This window comes from Rhipicephalus microplus, chromosome X (assembly GCF_043290135.1).
Source record: "Rhipicephalus microplus isolate Deutch F79 chromosome X, USDA_Rmic, whole genome shotgun sequence".
Classification (NCBI taxonomy): domain Eukaryota; kingdom Metazoa; phylum Arthropoda; class Arachnida; order Ixodida; family Ixodidae; genus Rhipicephalus; species Rhipicephalus microplus.
The window spans coordinates 168,702,194-168,723,677 of NC_134710.1; the positions used below are offsets into that span (position 1 = coordinate 168,702,194).

Below are 21,484 nucleotides of genomic sequence, written 5' to 3' on the forward strand. Positions count from 1 at the left end.
ATAAGTGTTGGTGGTGAGAATCTACTTAGCTTAGCTTGCGATACCCAAAAGACAATTATGTAAATACAGGAAACTCCAGAATTTTTAATGAAATCCCAGTTCTTGGTTCATGCTAACCACTTCATTGGTTTTAATGCTCTGCCTACCACTCCACTCTTTATCAGGCAAATTGGTGGTGCCACTTTTTTTAAAATCTACGCGATTCTCCCAGCTTTCATTCACTTAATGATAGATGCATAAACTAGACAACCCTTCATGAATTTTACGAGCCAATCTTTTTACACAAAAAAAATTGGCAGATCTCACGTAGTGGGAATCGATGATATGCGAAGCACCAATGAAGGTTGATATGTCACTTTAAAATCATTACAACGTTACAAGGTGCATAGATTTAGTACACAGTAAACACAAGTAGAAATGATATGCACACTCAGGTATCTGGATAAGATGCAAGTATGTTGTTTATAGTCTCGTAGTGACGGCACCACTTATGTTTCCAATAACAGCCCCAGCAGTTGTAGGCATGTAAATTGTGCCGTACGCGACTTCCATGTCATGATTATCATGTTTGTGCCTGGCATGCACGTTCGTCATCTATTCACATCTTGCATACCAAATTTAATATATGTGAAGCTAGTGAAACGGCCGTGTGCTTATCACGAGCGTGGCATGTAGTCATGTTCTTGCATGACATGTATGTCATGATTATTGCATTTGATGCAGTCATATACCTTCATCTATTCATATCTCATAATACCAAATTTGGTATATGTGAAGCCAGCAAAACGACTGCGAGCGCACTATGACCATATGGCATGTAGTCATGACTTCCATGACATGCATGTCATGATTTCCCCATTAGGGCCTGCCAATTATGTTCACCATGTCATACCAAACCAGTTTTGCAACATCATGTCATGTGAACAAAGCCACTGCAAGAGCAGCAAGACCATATAATGTAAATCATGACATGTCATGATTTCATGTTATGACTAGTCACTTATGCTGACCATACAATCTATGCCATAAAAATTATGGTATAGATCCCATCATCGAAACGGTCAGGAGAGATGAAAGTCGTAAGCTACTAGATAGGTAGATAAATAGATACGCTCAAAGTCGCTGAAGTTCGCTAAGAAATGCTTCGCATTCAAAATCAAATCGCAGCACACACCTCACCACAGGTAGAAGTGATCATTTGCACAAACATTGTAGTCTGCATTCACTGCCAAGTAAACAAATACAGGATTGAAACAGTGCCTTCAAAAGCAATTATTTGAAGAGGCTGCATGTGTTCCACTTGACTCTGACTTGCGAATAGTTAAACATAAGAAAACTGCTTTTACTTTTTGAATATGCCTGGTATTTGTCATCGTTTCAGCATTATCAGCTTCTGCCAAGTTTCCAATAACCTGAAGAAAAGCATTCATTCAGCACAGCAATTCAGCCTTTATTCAGCATATCGATGATCAAGGACATAAGCATAATAACTATGGAGTATAAATTTATTTCATTTACAGTTTGCTACAGTTACATTTACAAGAGGCTACATTTATTTTAAGAGGATTAGAAAATGATGACGGTGATATTATGAAGGATGTTGTTAAAAATACATTTTTAACCACATTTGTAAATGTCATCATACGTCAGTGATAAAATATATTTTGATAAAAAATATACAAAATATAAGAAAATATTCTTGGAAAAGTTGTCACATAGGAGGCTTGGGCAGCACGTTTTCTTTTGCTGTTTGGTTGAGCGTGCCTTTTTGTCCTTGTTTCATTTTCTGGCTGTGGAGTTGGACTTGCAGCATGGCGATTTCTTTCGTCTGCTTGAGGTTCTTTTCTCTGAGAATGTGCAGCTCCTGGGAAGAAGAGAGGAGGAAAAAATTCAACATTAGTACAATAACCAATACAATAATTTCGGATTGACATTTCACTATTTCTGAGCTCTGACATCGCGCTAATATGAACAGAAAGCTGCTAGTTTTAGAATATATCGAAAAGTGCCGAGCAATCAAATAACAGTGCAGCACTTTCAAGCTTGAAATATGGAGTACAATATGTTTGCATGAAATAGGTGATACCTGTGCGTGTTTTCATAGTCATTTGAAAGATAGGTTAAGCTTATTATTAAAAAAAATCTTTGGTTCTCGCCTTAAGAGCAGGCATAATGTTGCAACATTAGTCTATGAATCGCAACAGCAGTACGCAGCATTTTCACACCAACAGGATATAAGGCATCTCGAGTCAGCGCCAATCATATTATGTAAAAAAAAAAAGAGGCGTCAAACAGTAAGAGACCTTTTGGTTTTTCTTTACTCAGTATAAGTAGTGCCAAAAAGTCTAAGCATCACACTGACACCAGTATACTACCCTATTTTAAGGGATTGTTTACTGTATGAATTACTAGCTGCCTGAATCTTCATATGAGACTTTTCTCTAAAATGTTAATATGTTCTTCAAAATGAGCATGCACATTAAATTGAGATTCTTTTTATACTTGATCTGGTTTGAGTGCATGCTGTACCAATATAGCCACTATGGGTAGCAATGCCTCTTGATACCGTGGCTATTGTCGTTTTGAAAGTGGTGAAGCTTGCTCCAAGGGAAAGCTACAGATTGCGATGTAGACCACGTAACTGGTTGTCGATATTTGTAGCACCCACTGTGGGCGAGATTCACCTATTTTGAAATGACAACAGCAATGATACCACAGTGCAAATATGCAATTGTGTATGCTGGAGCTTGCTTTACAATGTGTATTTTTTGCACCCAATGGCTGTTTTTTTTTTGCAACAAAGCTACAAGCTAATTTCACACAATTGCAGCAGATAGTCTCATAATAAACACAGTGTTTGGTATGAATCACTTGCTTTTTATATATTTGTACGTAGGGTTAAACGTCCTTAAACCACTATATAATTATGAGACACCGTAGTGGAGGGCTCCGGAAATCTCGACCACCTGGGGTTCTTTAATGTGCACCCAAATCTGAGCACATGGGCCTACCACATTTTTGCCTCCATCGGAAATGCAGCCGCCGCAGCTGGGATTTGATCTTGTGACCTGCAGGTCAGCAGCCAAGTACCTTAGCCACTAGACCACCGCGGTGGGGCATGTAGTCCACGATGAAAATGCAGCTTATTTTATTCTGCAAGTAGTACTCGAGAATATAAAGTTTCAATCAACACTACTTTTATGTGTTTTGGATCAGATAAAGGGAGCTATTTATGGCTGTACAATGGGAGTACAGCCACTGGACAGCTTCTGCTCCACTAGTTTCTTGCCTGTCATGTTTATATTGTATTGCAGCACTACCCCCTGGTGACAATAACACAGCCTTGGTGCTGTTGGATATTTCTACTGAGGAAGAAAAGTTGTAGAACTTCAGCCTGGTGATGCGGACTATGTCATTGGTTGTCACAGAAGATGATGTGGCAGGACTGGCTGGTGTAATCTCGCACATAAAGTCACTTGGCGAGCCAAGCAGTGTGTGCCTTTGCAAGACGAGAGCAGTTTCTCGCAATGTCTAACTCAATGAGAGGGTGACTAAAGACCAAAAGTTTACGCTGAAGTGACAAGTTATAGTGGTGCTGCTTCCAGTTACTGAGTGCAATCAGCGTGAGTAATGATCGATGGAATATTCACTCTCCAAGGACATTGGTTCCCAGCTATACAGTACTTGCAGACTGAAGTGAGTATAATGTTAGTAGAATGACTGCTATAAGCAATTTTGCATAATAATTATTTCACGTTGCTGAAAATCTGGCTTCTACAGGTAATTTTGGGACTGCTGTAAGGGCTAGAGTCAAAATTATGCAGATGTGACTAAAAATGTACAAGCCAGAGACAAAAGAGTGTGCATTACTTAGCCCTGAATTTTCGTGTTTCAGCTCGTGAGAAATTTACAAAAGGTAGAATGTAACATGTGGCAGAGTCCAGGGAGGTAATAAATAATAATAATTGTTAAAGTTTCACGTTTCAAAACCACAATATTATGCAGACGCCATAGTGGAGGGCTCCAGAAATTTTGACCAACTGGAGTTCTCTAACATGCATCTAGTTCTGCACTACTAGACCGCTGTGGTGGGAGAGTCTTGGTGGATAAGTTACTATGTGAAGGTATTTTAAGGCAGAAAAAGATCCTAGTCTCGATGGTAGCATTAATGATTTTAATTATGTCTGCTTGTGTACAGCTCAGTTGCAGAGTGAGACAATGTTTTGAGAATGGTAGGAGACGGTATGCCGACACTAGACACTAGACACATGGCCCCGGTTGTTGAGCACTTGATATTGGGCACCATGCATCAATATTGCATGAATCATGCAAAAGAAAATATGCCACATAAGTAATGCAAGTGGTTAAAAGAATTTCTGGTCACACAGGCAGTACAAACAACAACCCACTTGTTCCCCAAGAAACAAAAAAAAAAACAGCTCAAGAGTTCTAAACCAACATTACCAAATAGCTAAGCTGAGATGTAAAGTGGCTGCAAATAACCAGCTGGAAGCCTCTGTGTTGGCATGGTTCACAAGCTGTGAAGTAACACTCGGCAGAACTTGCAAGGCTCGGTCAGAGAAGTAGCGGCATAGTCGTAGCGGTGATGGAAGTGACATTTAAATGGCGCTTTGGAGTAGAAAAAATGCCAGTATGGAGCAGCTATTGATGTTTTTGAAGCAGATAGCAAAATATTATGAACGACTTCATGAGTTTAATACATAATTTAAGCTTTGTATAAGTATTAATATTTATTATTAACATATTGCACATACAATAATCACTGCAAATTGCAAGAAATATAATTAGGCACATGGATGGTCATTAAACTCCAAGCATCATTTTCATATTTTGCTGAAGTGCCTAGAATTGAAATTTTAAAAAATCTAATCCGCTAAATGAACTAACATTTAAAATGGTTGTCCTTGTGATAAACATGGTCAAAGCTGATGAAAGTGCAAAATGCGATTACCCACATATCAATTTCATCACAACAGCGGCTAGTGAGACTAAGAAACCTCACACGCATTTCACTAAAATAGTCTGCTTGTAAGTTACAAGTACATTGCTACATGAGATGCAAAAATGCTAGTAATGTGTAGTATTGTCAATTTTCTAGTATATAGCTACTATACAAGCTGTATACTAGACGACAGTATACAGCTTGTTCTTGCTTTCATTTAGGTGCGCTGGATGGTTCCATGGTTTAACTTCATAATTTTTAGTTTTCCCAAAGCCGTTTCAGAGCAGGTTCGGAGCGATTACTAACAAATATTGCACTTTGGAGCAGCATTTCTCTTTTGGAGCAGTTTGAAGTAGCATTTCCATCACTGTCATAGATGCTTGGCATACTCTTTGATGTGAAATATGCCAATATGTCCCTAGGTGGATGCATCATTTGAGCAAAGGAGCCTTGGGATAATGAGAGGATCAGGGCCTCACATTTTGTTGGTGCAAAGTACACAAAGTAGTGTCCCGAAGAAAGAAACTTGTAGGGGAGGGTATAAGGACTGGCACTCAAGTGAACGAGTCCTGCAAGATAGGTATCACGACACTGCCCCTCAGCGATACAAAGATAAAACATGCAGCATTTTTGGTGCAAGAGAAAAAGGGATGTCAATGCTGCAGGTGACAAGACTTGTGTACCACACTATGTTGAAACTCTTGCAGCCTCAATTAAAGGGGCCACGACATCCCGCTTTCAATTATGATTTGTGTTATGCAAGTTATCCCTTGTGCATTCACAAACAAGCTGGTGAAATTTTAGTGCATTTTGTCAAGCACCTAATCTATAATTGAATATTTTGCAAATACGCGAGTGGCATGCGAGTCGGGCAATAATGGTGCGCTCGCAACGTAACAAGCTGCTTGCTGGGCGAGCATCTGCATTCTGGCAAATAATTTTGTTCTGTGGACAGTTGTGCATGCAATCGAGCTATTCAAGATTTTTGAAGTTTGGCATTGAAATTGACCAATTTAGTAGAAGATGGCAGCTTCACTCTATGCAGCACAGGACGTCACCTAAACCATGGCAAAATGACAATTGCTAGCGGTAGGCAGGTTTTATAGAGAGCGACTTCAAGGCCTTATCTTGAACTAAAGATTCTTTGTGTAGGCCATTTTCATGAACGTATAAGCCACAAATGACTCTTTACTTACATTTTTTGCTGAATACAAATTGTGGAGTGGCTATGTCATGTTCCCAACTGGCATAAGCCCAGCTTACATGCTAAAACTGTACCTATGCCATGACCACTGGTATCCATATCAGGGTTCACAGCACTCAAGTTAAAAAAAATTCAAGGGCTTTCAAGGACCTAACAAATTCTTTTCAAGGACCTAAATTAACACTTGAAACTGCAGAAAATGGCATCACCACACTTTACAGCATAAAAGTTTGTACTTTACCTTATATGTATCGTTGGCACCATGAATGCACCTAAGTTACCATGGACTGTAGTCACTTTTGTGTTCTCAATGTGTTTCGTACTCTTCATGCGACTTAAGGGCAGACTCCCCTAGTGATGACACGTTGAAGCTCTTCCTACATGGGAAGACTTTGCCTGATGAGAGTTTAACGTACCTGGTGCAATCCACTTATAAGCAGCAATGCATGACCAAGACGGCTGGAATTTGCACTTTCCTGGCATAGTCACACTATAAGCGACGCGACTGAGAATATCTGCGCACACTTGCACAGCCTCCACAAAAAAGCCAGGCTTAGATCCGTTGCTGCTGCAAGCATGCAGGCGCTACCACAACTACAGTGTACTAGAAGAGTACACTGTACTATAACACTGCATATCGCTAGAGGAACGGATTGGATTGGATGGTTTGTTGGCTTGAGAAGACAAGACTGCCAGGCAAGCGAAAAAAAAAAAAAATCCATGAAATTTTGGCTAATGGAACTTCGATTGACAAAATTCAAGTACTTTTAAGGACCTCAAACAAATTTAAGGGTTTTCAAGGCCTTGAAAATGCCATTTCGAAATTCAAGGGTTTTCAAGAATTTTAAGGACTGCTACGAACTCTGCATATGCAATTCTGTCAGGGGATTTAGGTTCAAATAGGTCAGGATTGATAATGAGATCACTAGTGTAATGAAATGAGAGACTGTAGAACCCCACCGTAGTTCTAGTGCCTGTGAGAGTCCTCATAGTAGTACTTATGAAGTAACCCATGAAAGGGGGTGCACATTTTTTCAAATATCTGTAAGGCGTCCAGTAACATCCCAAAATCTTGGACAGAGTGGCAGGAATAAGAACATGGCCTAACAAAACTTGATGTTTGTCAGTGACCTTGAGAGAGGAAATTTTAGGATGGCATAAATTTTATCACTTTGTTTGGTTTGTTTGCAGGATTTAAAGTCTGAAAGGGAGACCGGCTATGAGAGATGCCGTAGTGAAGGATTCCAAATAATTTCAACCACCTAGCATTCTTCCATATGCCCTGACATCGAAAAGCATACTGGCCTCTAGCATTTCACCTCCATTAAAATGCAACTGCCAAATCTGGTACAAAAGCTGTGCTTTTCAGGTCAGAAACTCAGCCATGGTGGTGGCCTCGAAGTTTGTCAGGGTCAAGTCATACTCCAAAAGTGTCGACGAGATCAAGATAACAGTGATGCTACTGAGGTCTTCCAACTTGAAACAATTTCAGGAGCATCAAAATGTTCATTTTGGCACACTTTGGAGTAGCGAAAATTCCATATTGGAGTACTTTGAAGCAGCTAATTTTGTGTCTAGGAGCACCCAGGAGCAGCTAATTTCAGATTCTAGATTACATTTAGGAAGTCAGCTGCACTGGCATAGACACACCTGAAGAATTATAATGGGGCTTTAATGAAGAGCTAGATAAAAAAAAATTCTCAATACATAGTAAATATTATGAAGAAAAATGTTCATCGAAGCACTCATTCTTTCACTCGATTATTCAAAAAATAAGGACATCATGGTTAGCAGAATAGGTTATTCCACAATATATATTTTTTATACTCTGTAAAATAAACAGAATACTGGATTAATAAAATTGTATATTATAAAATAACCTTCTCCAACACAGTTATGTGGTCATCAATGTACAAGGCTCCTGCCAGAAATCATTTTAATAACATGTTGCACAACAAATCAGCAGAAGTGGCGGGGAAATGCCATAAAATACAACAGCACCTTGATGCTGAAAAGCCAAGACTCGTTCTGATGCATCTCCGAAGACGACTCGAAGGCGAAAACCACATTTTTTTTTCTCAGCTGATTGTATTGACTCTCGACTTATTGCTGAATATTGTCTAAATGACATGTATTGAGGCACTTCAAACAAGCTTCTAGCAGGGTTTCCAAAATAAACGACGTCGATCGATTAATCATTACAACACCTGGATCTCCACCAATCGGCCTAGAATTCATGAGCTTCTGCGGAGAGTGCGTTTTGCCATCAAGTTGACTTGCACAATAGTAGTATTAAAGGCCTGGCTTCATTAAAGGTAGGATCTTTATTTATTAGGGGAAAGAGAGAGAAATAAAGAGGGAGAAAGAAGAGACTGCTATTAGGTTGTTTTACACATTTTTTACAAACAGGCAAAACTACTTTTAAAAATACTTTTTTTCCCCCACTTCATTTATGATGTAGACCTGAAACAAGCTATCTTCAAAATCTGCCATGGTGTTCAGCGATAAGATTATGCACACTAGGTGACTAGTAAGGTTTATTCTGGAGCTAACACAAGCAGCAGCAATAACACTGGAAGATTCGATCACACATGCATAAAAGCTGGTGTGTACCACAGACGATCAGATTATTGACAAACTACTGTGCTCGCTGCCATCATTGCAGTGAGAGTATAACTTTTTTTTCTTGACACAGTTCTATCTTCACCAGTTTTAGTTTTGTGTGACATCACTTATCACATGTATCTGTTGCATCACTTATAGCCAGCAAACAGTGGTCAGTGCCAAACTATTGTTTTCAACATTCCTGTCAATTTCCTTCATTGCATATGCAATAAACACTGCCTAGTGCACTGTCTTGCAGCTGTTGCAGGGCCCCATTAATTCAGGTACCTATGAATGCTTGGAGTAATATGAAAACATTTGCAATGGTTCAATCCACTTAAAAACTTAAAACTAGGTTAGGAACAGAGCCCGCAAGTTCATGCACTGCATAGGAAAGTGTATATTTAAGGGCTCATTTTTTTGTTAGACAATATAATGAAAACTAACAGACAATAATGCCAGGGAAAATATAGGGGATGTTATTGGAAGTAATTGTAATAGAAATGTGAAGAAAGAAAAGTTGACGAAAAGATGACTTGCCACCGGCAGGATCCGAACCTGCAACTTTCTAATAACACGTCCGATGCTCTAGCACCGAGCTACGGTGGCAGTTATCCCCTCGGCCCGGCATCTTTGTAGGGTATATATATATGCATTAAACACAAGAGCGTCAGTCAGTGCCACCTGCTGCCATTGTGGCGAGTGTGAAACACTTTCTTGCCTGTTTGGCCTAGAACGTGATATTATTACGAGATGGCAGCTGATCAAATATTTCCTCACACACCACCTTAAGGCATCAAATCTGCCAGAATGACACCCTCGCTATGAACTTAGGAAAGTGTATATTCAAAGGCTCATTTCCTTTATAATGAACAACATTAATGAGAACTAACAGACATCGGCATCTGTGGAAGTGACATTATGCTCAGCATAATGTCACTTCCACAGAGTCGTAAAGGTACGACTTTAGCAAATGATGAAAAACATGAGCAAGCAGTTGAAAGCAGGCCAGGCTGCACTTCGAGCAGAATCTCATAAATAAAAAACCAGCAAGATAATTTCATTACAAAATTATATACAATATATGTGTGAATTTCTAATCTACGTCATGGGTAGATCAAGCTCTTACTGACCTTCCTAGACTTATGCTGCTCTTCCAGAAGGTTGCTCAGGTAGTGGATCTTTTGTTTATGATTTTGGTGCCCCATCATTTCAGAGACCTTCCTGTAGAGCTTGGAGAGCTCACTTTCCGTTGCTTCATTCCTCTTCTCAAGAAGCTCCTTTTCCATCTCGTATAGCTCTAACTGCTCCTGTACAAAATACAAAAAACAAAAACAAAAACAAATTAAGTGGAAGTTTAATTTCACTCTGAGAGTTGAAATCAATTTTTTTTCTCTAGGATAATCTATCTCAATAAGATTTGCTGGGCAGAATAGCCCCGCACACTTCTGTAATTTTTTCAAACCGACCTAGCCTGAGAATTGTGCAGATATTTTAAGAATTCATTTCGTTAACTGCCTTAAACCACTTAATTCCTTTGCCTCGTCTCCAGTTACAGACTACACTGTATTACGATACAAAAAGATTGCTTATGCAGAGTATGCCGAGAATGAATGGCAGATAGTGACAGCAGCAGTAAGGAATCTACATTCGACAGGTAGTGCTCGATGCTAGAGCTAGCTGTGCTGCCACTACAACTTACATTCAGTTATGATAAACAAATTATGCGTGGTAAGTGTGCATCATTAACTGCAAGAGCTTCAGTCCTTGCCAGCCACGCATGCAAATTGAGCTGATGCTAACTGCACTCAACTATGGATAGGCACAGTGCAGCATCTAAGTTTGTGTAACTTTACTGCTGAACAAGACCTGAAGCATTACTCGTAAGGGTAAACAACACTGCTTTTTCTTTTAAGCTTAATTTTGAGCATATAGACTTGAAACGAACAACCCATCTCATACACAGTTTAAGCATAAATTGTTAGATGCAGTGCTCCATCACCAACAGTACTTTTCCGTACTCCGAGACAACAAGTTGCACTCGCTAACACTTTGCCAAGTTAGAGGAGACTAGGAGGTATTTGTATGCATTGAGGTATTTGTGCATATTATCATAACTCAATAACTCTAGATATGCACTGTTTACCTCTCATCTTAAGTAGGCAACAAGTAGTGGCTTCTTCAAGAAAGCAGCGTGAACTACCACCCTGCTTAGCTACCAACAATGTGAGTACCATCAGTGGAATACATACTACACATTTTCCATTTCCATGAGAAAGTAGGGATGGTCAATTAAAATATTTATTGATTAATCAAGCATCAATTTGATTGATAATTCATTCATCGAAAAGGACATCAAGATCACTGAATTCATAAACCTTACATAACCACATGGTATTGACAGAGTACGGAAATGACACAATGGATGTTTTGCGAGATATACTAATGAATTTGGTTGTTTAGGTATTCAGAAAAAGGTTATTGTTACCACAGCATGTGGAGAAAGAATGCAAATCTGGTTGCAGCAAGCGACAGTAGTTAAATGAATGAATATCTTTAAATAGCTTGATGTCATCGGCATACAAGAGAAAAGAAGAATACCGAATTTCAAAAGAAGCATCATTAACGTAAATTAAAAATAAGAGGGGGCCTAACAGCGACCTTTGAGGGACTCCACTAGTCACTCTGTACAAAGAAAACGTTTGGCCATTTACGGCAACAGAACATGATTTATTAAGATCTATTAAAAAGATAGCTGTGCAGGAGATTAACAAGAGACAGGTCGACATAAAGTTTGCAAGTTTAACCAAGAACAGTCATTGGCTGACTGCGTCAAAAGCCTTGCTCAGTTTACAGTAGACTACGTAAGCCTGTCTTGTCTGAGAAATAGGTGGAGATATTTGCGTCATGAAACTAGCACGATTTGTGGCAGTTGAGCGGCCAGGGAGAACCCCGTAGTGATTAGGAATCAATCAATTATTGACGCTAACAAACAATATGTTTTGAAGAGCCAGCTCAAAGATCTTCGATGTGGCACAAAGTAGACAAAACAGGCGATAATCAAAAACATCACTTTTGCAGCCCGACCTAAATACTGGAAAAACACGAGCAGCTTTCCACATGCTGGGCATTGTGGAAGCGTTCAGACAGTTATTAAATAAAGTAGTCCATACAGGGGAAGGGATGCCATCTGGACCGCACGATAAACACGGTTTTAAGCACCTAATGCACGAGCAGGCAAGCTCTTCATCCAGCGACAGACCACTAGATGTGCTAACTGTCTTGTGCTGTTGTCCTATCAGAGTCCTAGAGTCTGAGGTCTTATAAAGGATGAAAAATGCATGGCAACACACTCAGTGACGGCATGCACTTCAACACCGTCAGAGTCAAGCAGCCTGAAATACTCCCCACCTATGCTAAACCGTTTGCGTACATACTTCCAAAACTCAGCTGGCCTGTCGGAAGGATTTTTTCCTAATAATGCAATATATGAATTGTGGTCCCATTTATATATAGACGTTTAGAGAGAGACCGCAAAGAGCTGAACTCTTCTTTCTACTTTCTAAATGGAGAACATTTAGCCTTCTTGTGTCCGCGAGCTTTAAGATTCAGTGCACTAATAAGCTCGGGGAAGAACCAGTGGGGATATTCATGTTGTTTAGGTTCATACCGTCGAATAAAATATGCATGCTGCTTCATACAAGTTCCATAAACTGCTCAACTTGGTCATTAACGTTTGGTTTGTCAGCAACCTGTGACCAATGAATGGCTGACAAGTAATGATAAAAGCTTGTGTAGTCTTTTTTCTTGAAAACATATCCTGGAAATGTGTTAAAATGACTGCTGTAGCTCGCAGTTTCGGCACATACAAATAATCTTATATTAAGTGGTGGGTGGAAATAGTCAGGACGAATACGAGAGGTGTCAGAGCATGAAACTTCAATGGGTTGATCGTTAAACATACAGAAGTCGAAGACGTCTCTGCGATTGACGCCTGTGTTTTGTTGCAGTGGAAAATTAAATGCCAGAAAATTCACGAGCAGGCTGCCCTTTTTCACAATAAAATGACTAATGAGAAAAGGTAAGCGTGCTCCAGTCAATTCTAGGTGCATTGAAATCACCAAAAACAATGATTGTATGCCCACTATGAGACAAAGTGTGTGCCCACTATGAGACAATGTACAATAGAATTCATGACATCATGAAACAAGGCAGGGGAAATGCTGGGCAGTAAATAGAGACATCCAATCAACAATTTTTCTCGGCGCTTCAGGCTGATTTCTAACTACATCGATTCTTTGAAAGATTTCAGGTCTTTCCGTTTAAGAGATTTCAGTTGATTGATATGTAGGGTTTAACGTCCCAAAACCACCATAAGATTATAAGAGACTCTGTAGTAGAGGGCTCTGGAAATTTTGACTACCTGAGGTTCTTTAATGTGTAGCCGAATCTGAGCACGCAACGCTACAGCATTTTTGCCTCTCCATCGACAATGCAGCCGCAGAGTACCTTAGCCACTAGACCAGTGCAACGGGGCAAGAGATTTAAGTGAAATAATAATAATAATAATAATAATGATCTGGAGTTTTATATCCCAAAACCACGATATGATTATCAGGAACATCGTAGTGAAGGGCTCCGAAAAGTTCGACTCCCTGGGGTTCTTCAAGTGTCCCCAAATCTAAGTACACGGGCCTCCAGCATTTTTGATTCCATCGAAAACGTGACTGCCGCTGACAGTATTTTGTCCCGCGATCTCTGGTCAGGTGTGGAACATTGCAACCGATATAGACAACCGTGGTGCCCGAACTGTGATTGGTTGGGCCCACGGCCAGGTATTACAACATACAGTATTTCGCGACTGCTCTCCTTAACCATCACAGCAGAAAACGAGGGCCTCTGGGCTTGCTGGCATGAGGGCAAGCGTTACACATTTCTTCAGGGTCTATTAGATTGTTTTCATAATCTTTGTGTGCGCTTCCTTGTGCTCAAATAATGGTGGCACCTGTTGTGCTTCAAGTGAAGACGAGGCCGTAGTTTCACGTACTGGGGTTCGTCTATTTTGCGTGCTCAAGAGAGTTGCTGAGTCCAATGTTACAAGAATGGCTAACTAGTTTTTCAGCTTCATACAGTGCAAGCAAATTGCGCTTGATGATTGCGGAAATAAGTAACTGGTGTAAACTGAGTTAACTGCCTTGCAGGAATGCCAGTTTTACAATTATGAACTGAATATACATCCCTTATTCCCACCATACTTGCTCAAGCCACTCTCTTTGCCTTCTATTATACTTTCTCTTTCATTCATTGATTAAAAAAAAGTTATTTGCTAAGCAATAAAATATAACGGCAACAGAAACCAGTTCAGAAGTAAAAATGCATATTATAAAGTGTAACATTGTAATATAGAACAGTATTCATTGAGTGTAGTGTCTGCAATTGTGTTCCTCACCACTCATTGTTGGTCCCTATATATATTGTTACGTGCAGTTGGAGCAAGCTGGATGAAGAGAAAGAGGACCACATGATATAGGCGAGCAGTTAGCGATGAAGTGATGCTTAGGCGATGGAGCCATGTTTGTGTCCGAAATAGTGTTTTCTTCTGTTGTGTTTACGTGTGCGGTTCTCTATGTTTCATTTGGTGGCAGCGGTGGGATGCAAAGAATGGATGGACTGAAAGACGATATGGTGAGCCCAATGAAGGAGGCACTAGAGAAACTAGACCGCTGGCGGCTGCGAACGTTCCAAGAGTTTCTTCGCGTCATGCTGGTGAAAAGAGAACAAAGTACTCCAAAGGATATAAATCAAATGTCACAGGTTGAAGGACGTTCCAGGGTTGAAGAGCAGAATATTATTAATGAAAACACTGATCTGTGTGAGCGAAGGGAGACCGATAACGAAGCATGTGTGACAGTGCGCGCAAATGGGAGGAGATCCTTTAAAGCGGAATCTTCGTACAAGGGCTTGGCTGTCAGTGTGCCCACTGAGAAGATGTTAATTCAACCAAATGTAGTGGCAGCACAAGAGGAACAGCCCAAAATTCATCTTGCTGCTTCGGCTCCACAGCTGTTGATGGAGTCTGCGGAAGCTACCCGATGCAATGTCTTCAGTCAAGTTATGGATTGCAACTATCGAGACGGACTGCTAGCAACTACTTCCACGACAGTTATTGACGAAACTATCCTGTTGAAGTCCGAGCCGACAGGCGAGAATCTCAGTGGGTCAGCAAAATGCCAGCAGGATGCCAGCGCTAACAGCAAGCTTTTCAAGTCACAGCTTCACTCCCAGCTTACACCTGTGTGCTTCGGACCCCTCGTTCAGAAGCCGCTGACAGACACATACTGCAAAGACTGTCTGTTGGACCCGCACAGTGAGTGCAGGTATGCACAGAACCCAGAGGAGGAGCAGGCAGTGAAGCCAGAGAAGGAGCATGCAAAGAACTTTGGGGAATGAGCCTGTGAAAAACATGCAGTTGAACAAGTCTGATGTCAGCGATGGTTCCAAGCTAGAAAACTTGTTTGCAAAGAAGCCCGTTCACTTTTCTACCATCATGAGCAATGCACTTGGACAGAACTCGAACGAGCAGCTAACCGAAGATACCATCACAATGGGGGGCTGACAAGAAGAGCATGTACTATCCCCAAAAGCCCGAACTCGAGACAATGAACAATGTCACCAACGACCTGATTATGGACTCGAGGTCATCTCTTACACACTGCGAGGTAATACGCCACCATAAGGAAAGACCGCTACGTGTGAATATCTTGTTAAAGTGCGCTGTACAATATATATATACACACATAAAACTTGAACACTCTTGTGCGTTTTATTTTTTAGTTAGATTTGCTTTTGGTTTGAATTACGATTTGTATTGTCTGTCCTGATTTCGCTGTGTAGTGCTTGAGTCTTGAACGATGTGTGAAGTGTATTTTTAGTACTACACCCTGTATCGGCCTTTGGCTAACAGTATAAATAAATAAATAAATAAATAAATAAAATCAATTAAGCAATTAATTCATAAATAAACCAATAAACTGTATGGACCACTGTACAGTGGTTCTAAAAAAAAACAACCTCAGAGTTAATAAATATATGTGGAGTTTCACGAATTCCAAAACCTTGACGTAATTCTGAGGGACGCCGAAGTGGAGAGCTCCGGTAATTTCGACCACCTGGTGTTCTTTATCGTACACTGACATCTCAGGGTATACGGGTGAATGCACTAAGTTACGAGCGGAGAGAAGCGGGCAAGTGCATGTCTACCTTGTCGGGGTAGGGCCACTTCCTGGCTACACTTGAAACCTTGGGGAGGGCTTGCAAGCTGACGCTACAGGTGACGATACCAGGGCAAGTTTATTTCTGCCTCTATTGGGTAGGGTCGCAGGCAGTTTTGAGCTTGTTCTACCAGCGTATGAATTTGCGCTGTAGTGAAAATGATCACGCGTTCTTGACATCTGAATCTCGCCATTGCTCACCTCGTACTCATGCTACAGGCATTATACTGATGCGTACCGGCCAAGGGGTGGTATTGGGCTTGGGGTGGTAGTAGCAGTAATTGATTAAGTGAATAGTATTAATTGATTAAATGTAATAATTGAAAGACAGATTGATTAGGATTAATTGGTTAACCATGTGCCTTCAATCCATTAATATTTCATCGATTTTTCTATCCCTACAAGGAATGGTAAAAGGCACACATTCTAAGCATAAGTGATCACAAATGTAACGCTTACATTTCATCATGCCTAGCTTATCAAACACATAATTTGTATGTATCAAAAAGTATGCACGAATGATAAACAAGCAATTTAACAGTACATGCTGTGCAGGTTGTCCCACATAATTTGAGTCGTGACCCAAATGTATAATGTTCATGCTAGCCTACACTCATTAAAGCTAGCTTTTAAATTTTTCCCTCAAGGAGACTGAAATAGTTTTTACAATTTTGTGCGAACACATTGAGTGGGTCAAGGAAGTACTAAGGAACGTTGGTAGACTAATTAAAGTGCTCTGCATCAAGTATTTAATTTATTTCAAAACTTTAAACATGTGCATTGCTACAGATCTCAGTGACTGAGCCAAATGAGTTTCCAACTGGGCACTTCAGTTTTACAGGCCTTTTATACTTCAACATAACAGTGGCGCATATCTGATTGAATACGATCGGACAGCGAGTGTTGTTTGCCTATGATACAAAGCGTTGTGTGTTGATACGATATCGAGGTTTCGTCGAAGCAGACCCCAACCATGTGCTTCATTACTACATAGCTATTCCAGCAGCGTGACGACGCTGACGGCACACTGCTAGAGTTGATTACAGAGGCCACGAAGAGGAAAATGCAGCTCAAACAGTCAAGTGTGAGGTTGTCGCCAGTGATAGCTGTGCGTTCAAGGAGTTTTAAATGCATTGTATGAACACAATGCTGCCTTCATGCAAGGTGTGTCTGTTAATTTATACAGTGAATGATTTTATGACATAGCATAATGCTGACAATATAAAATTTCAAAAAAACATTTTAGGGTTCAGTTAATGAGTTTAATGACCAACTTTTGAATTATTTCTGATGACCCAAAGTATCTTTGCAGAGTTGTAGAGTACCTTCAGAAACCATGAATTGAGTGATTTCCTATATGACACCTCGCACATAGTCCTGTTTCACGAGTTGCAAAAAAAAGCCAGTGAGGAAAAAAAACAACAACGCAGTACTTGTGTACTGCTATTGTGCTACTCTCAAGCATGCAGTGAGTGAACAATGCCTTCAGTGCGGCTGTGGCCACGAGGAAGAATGGCCGTCGCTGACGGCCATCCTTGAAAGCGAGCCGAACTGGAGGAGAAGCTTATTACTCGAGTCGTGGCATATACAGACGACAGCCCATAACATCAACCGCTCTCTCGGAACCCTTCCTCCAGTGTATACACGTGGACTGCTCTCCACGGCAAAACGAGAGAGAGAGGGGGGTCATTATCTGCACCACGAGTGCTTTGAAGATGCCGCTGCGACGTAGCCCTGCAGTCACCCCTGAGGAAGGAACCAAGTCGGTTTTGAAATGTTGGGTTTCTTCAAAACTTTTGGTTGGAGTCTAAATGATCGGCCACCTTTTAATTTTGAAATAATGGATAAAGTTGTGGAGCACAACTTGTATAGACATATACACGGTGGCTTAGCTACCTCTAGCCAGAGTTTAAAACTACGCTTCCACACTTCAGGACAATCAGTGTGGCTTACTTCATGACTATTGCACGAAGTAAGCCGCACAAATTTTATGTTATGTTTAATGAGAAGAGAATAATTAACTTCTAAAGCAGCAAATCCAGGCAATAAATTCCAATTTGAAAGTTGTAGGTTGGTTTGCAAAATGTTAGGTTAGACAGCTAGCTTTCTATTCGTGAGGTATTTCTGGTAGCTGCTCAGCTCAGTGCATATGGCCGCAAAATAAAACTATGTGACGCATGTACTTGTGCTTAGTTATTGCAATGCTCCCCAACGTTTCATGTACAAATGACATGCTTCCGTTGTGGTAGTTCAATATAATGATAAGCAGATGCAACGACCATTGGTTGAGCTACTGCGAGCAACAAGTTCGTCACCACCAGCATTGCTTTCATGCCACCTTCTAAACGGCAGCACATGTGGCCTAATGCTATAGTTGCTTGCAGGTGGGAAGTTATGGAGCACTGCAATTATGGCACCCAAGCAGGCATGTTGCATGATATTTTATTTTGCAGGCACTTGTGGGAAGCAAAAAAACACCAATATCTATATATAAAAAATTAGAAACTGTCTAATTGGGACGTTTTAAAAATGTGTCAACATCTTCCTAACAAGAATTCTTGTCCAGCTTTGCTGCTGTGGAAGTTAATTAACCTTGCCTGATTAAGCAATTATATTAAAAAAAGAGTATGACTTGCTCCATGCAATAGTCAGCAACATGGATTTAGCTGAATACAGGCATATTCTCATACTTTGGCTAGAATTCGCTAGGGCACCCTGTATAGTATGCAGTCTACTGCTCACTGTTTCAGAACATGTCACGTCACTCCCACTAACGCAACTCTAAAAGGTGTAATAGTCCTTACTTGAACAAAAACAGCTTGTTATACTACATTCTGACCCTGATGACCTGATTTGCAGCTTGCATTACACATAGACAAACAACAAGCAGCTCTTAGGCCTGCTGATTTAAAGAAACACTTAGATTGTTCCCTTGTATTCAGCATCTGCAATTCGGCCATACACTGAAGAAAAACAGGGGTGATCCCTTAAGAGATCAAGCATGTGTGTCCGGTGTATATTTTTGTTTAGTCTTTTTTTAAATGTGTTTGTGGGCAAATTCAAAGTGCATAGAACCCAAAATTTTATTTCGGAAAAATGTTCCCAGCACGGCAACATAATATTTGAAGGTGGCAGTGCGAGAGTCTTGTTTTCGCTTACCCAATATTCTCAGATTTCATGGCCAAACTTGATGCAAATTATAAACGTCAAATTGTTACTGTGCTTGTTTTATTAACCATCACTGTAAATTATATCCATGCTTTCTTTACGTTGTCCTCAAAAGAAAAAAATGAAAAAAAAAAATGGGGAGAGATAGGGGGGGTCAACACTGCCGAAATCATTAGTTTGTTCATATTGATGAGCCTATGAGCCTTGGTGTGTTTCCTATTTGACAAAGAGACATGAAAAAAGTGTCAAGTACAAAAAGCCTTTGCAACATTTTCGTTTTCCTACAACAGTGGGAAAACTTGTTTTAAAAAAATAAACTAAGCTTTGGTCTCAATTTTGACAAAATTGTTTTTTATCAAAGAGCGCTTTTGTGTCAGAAAAAATTCAATAACATACATTCTCAAGTGCTTTGTTTGTACACTAAATATAATGGGCCAAAAAGTCCTATGCTCTGTGCACTTGCTTCAGTGCTTTTTCTTGTTGCCATCTTGCATTGTGTGCATATCTACAGTTTTAAATATTTTAGAGCAGAAAAACTTCAACCTGGTGACTTGTATTTAGGAAAAATTATTATCCTCAGATTTTCTTTCCATCTAGCTTCTGTGTGGATGTGCTGCTTTGGCCTCTGAAGGGTTGACATGTACACAACTTGCTGCCTACAACCTCAGCTTACCTCTCCATTATTTGCTTGTCAGGAGCATGCAAGACACCTCGAGCATATGTTTTAGGTAGCCTGTCCAAAACTTGTTTTGCACACAAAACAAAAGCATCGATATGCAACGGCAGACGCATTGTATATGTTGGTGCTGTCACAACCTTCTTTCTTTTCATACCGTGCATTAGATACTCTAACCATCTTCTTCATACAACGCACACACTGCCTAAACAGCATTTGTGAAAAATTATTCCCGAGTCCTTAATTTCACGTCCCGCTATCATATATTTCAACCTTGCATTTCAGCAGTCAGAAAAAAGTAAGTCACAGCTTTGCCGGAAAGGCAAAGCAATGAACGCGATAGCAACAAATGGAAAGGTCACGCGCAGAATGGAAAGCAGATCGAAACATGCCACCCATGAGCACAAAACGTACTCACAGGTACGGATGCACGCAAATAAGTGTCTCATCTGTTACTTTGATGTGTCTGAAAAGACTGCAATGATTGCAGTGACCTTTGTGCACTCGGTAACTACAGTAGAATCGTTCCAGGTAAAGCACGAGGCCAGCCAAGGTGTATGACCTTCCCCTCCTCGCCGCCGCAAGGTAAGAACACGTGAGGGAGCATCTCTCCCCTTCCCTAAGCCGGGCAAAGTACGCGTAGCAAATTAGAGCGGGCGCCGCCACGCGATGTGGCGATGCGCGCTCATTGCGCCATCTTGCTGGTAATGCTGAAAACACTATTCCCCCCCAAGATGCTTGTGAGCAGCGATAAGTGGTAGATATAAGTAGCTCGCCGTTCGAACGGTGAAGGATGTGCTCCAGCGTGGCTCATTGGTTAACGCTTCGCTTTCACGACGCAAAGGTCCCACGTTCGATTCCAGGCGCCGGAGTGTTTTTTCTAGATATTTTTCTCTCTTGCATAGATACGTATACATATACGGTGCATGACATCTACGCCCACGTCAACGCCAAAATCCAGCCGAGTGTCCATATAATTGCTATCGCAATAAAACATGCAGTGCAGAATGATTAAGCCATAAGTGGTCGAAGCTGCCCAATTCATGTTTTTTCACCTTGCTAGCATGTTCTTCCACGCTGAGAACAGCATAGGTTACTGGTGGCACAAGACTGACATTATCCTTCGATAAGTGTGGTCCACACCTTAATTATCATAGGACTAAGCCTTTAGAGAGACAGCCTTGGTCACGAAGTGATAAACAGTGAGCCATTCTGGAGACTCATTCATGACAGTAACTAAGAAGCCATAGAACGAGAGCGGTGTTGTTCAGTATGAACATCTCAACCTGTTTCAATTCTTTGGCTTGTTTTAATTCTCAACTTGTTCTAGCTTTAGGCTCAAGGCTAGGTCAGAGGATACTGTGCGGGTAATTTAAAGGGACACTAAATGCAAATAACAAATTATGCCAAAGTGAAAGATGAAGAAGATTAAAACACTAATATTATCAACAGGAGTGCACTCTAATTAATTGAGAAATTAAGGTAAATGTACGACACCATATGCACCACAAGTGGGACATTTTGAAATGATCCCAATGACGTGAAGTGTCCCGAATACATTTAATCACTAGTAACCAAACCAGTTATAATAAATTAAA

General features: G+C 40.6%; 2 protein-coding genes across 3 annotated transcripts in view; one reads left to right on the forward strand and one right to left on the reverse strand.

The window, feature by feature from the left end:
* The window catches only part of Maf1 (repressor of RNA polymerase III transcription Maf1), a 70,617-nt gene extending 54,843 nt beyond the window's left edge, over positions 1-15,774 (forward strand). The window contains exon 6 of the mRNA XM_037428525.2: positions 14,259-15,774. Coding sequence (XP_037284422.2) covers positions 14,259-14,301 — 43 coding nt within the window. The 3' untranslated portion in view covers positions 14,302-15,774. The remainder of the gene's footprint in view (positions 1-14,258) is intronic.
* Positions 1,430-21,484, reverse strand: part of LOC119177134 (uncharacterized) — a 75,709-nt gene continuing 55,654 nt past the window's right edge. For both annotated transcript variants that reach the window (XM_037428523.2, XM_037428524.2), the window contains 2 exons: positions 9,905-10,081; positions 1,430-1,864 (listed from right to left, as the gene is read on the reverse strand). In XM_037428523.2, the coding sequence (XP_037284420.2) occupies positions 1,712-1,864; positions 9,905-10,081 (330 nt within the window). In that variant the 3' untranslated portion in view covers positions 1,430-1,711. The remainder of the gene's footprint in view (positions 1,865-9,904; positions 10,082-21,484) is intronic.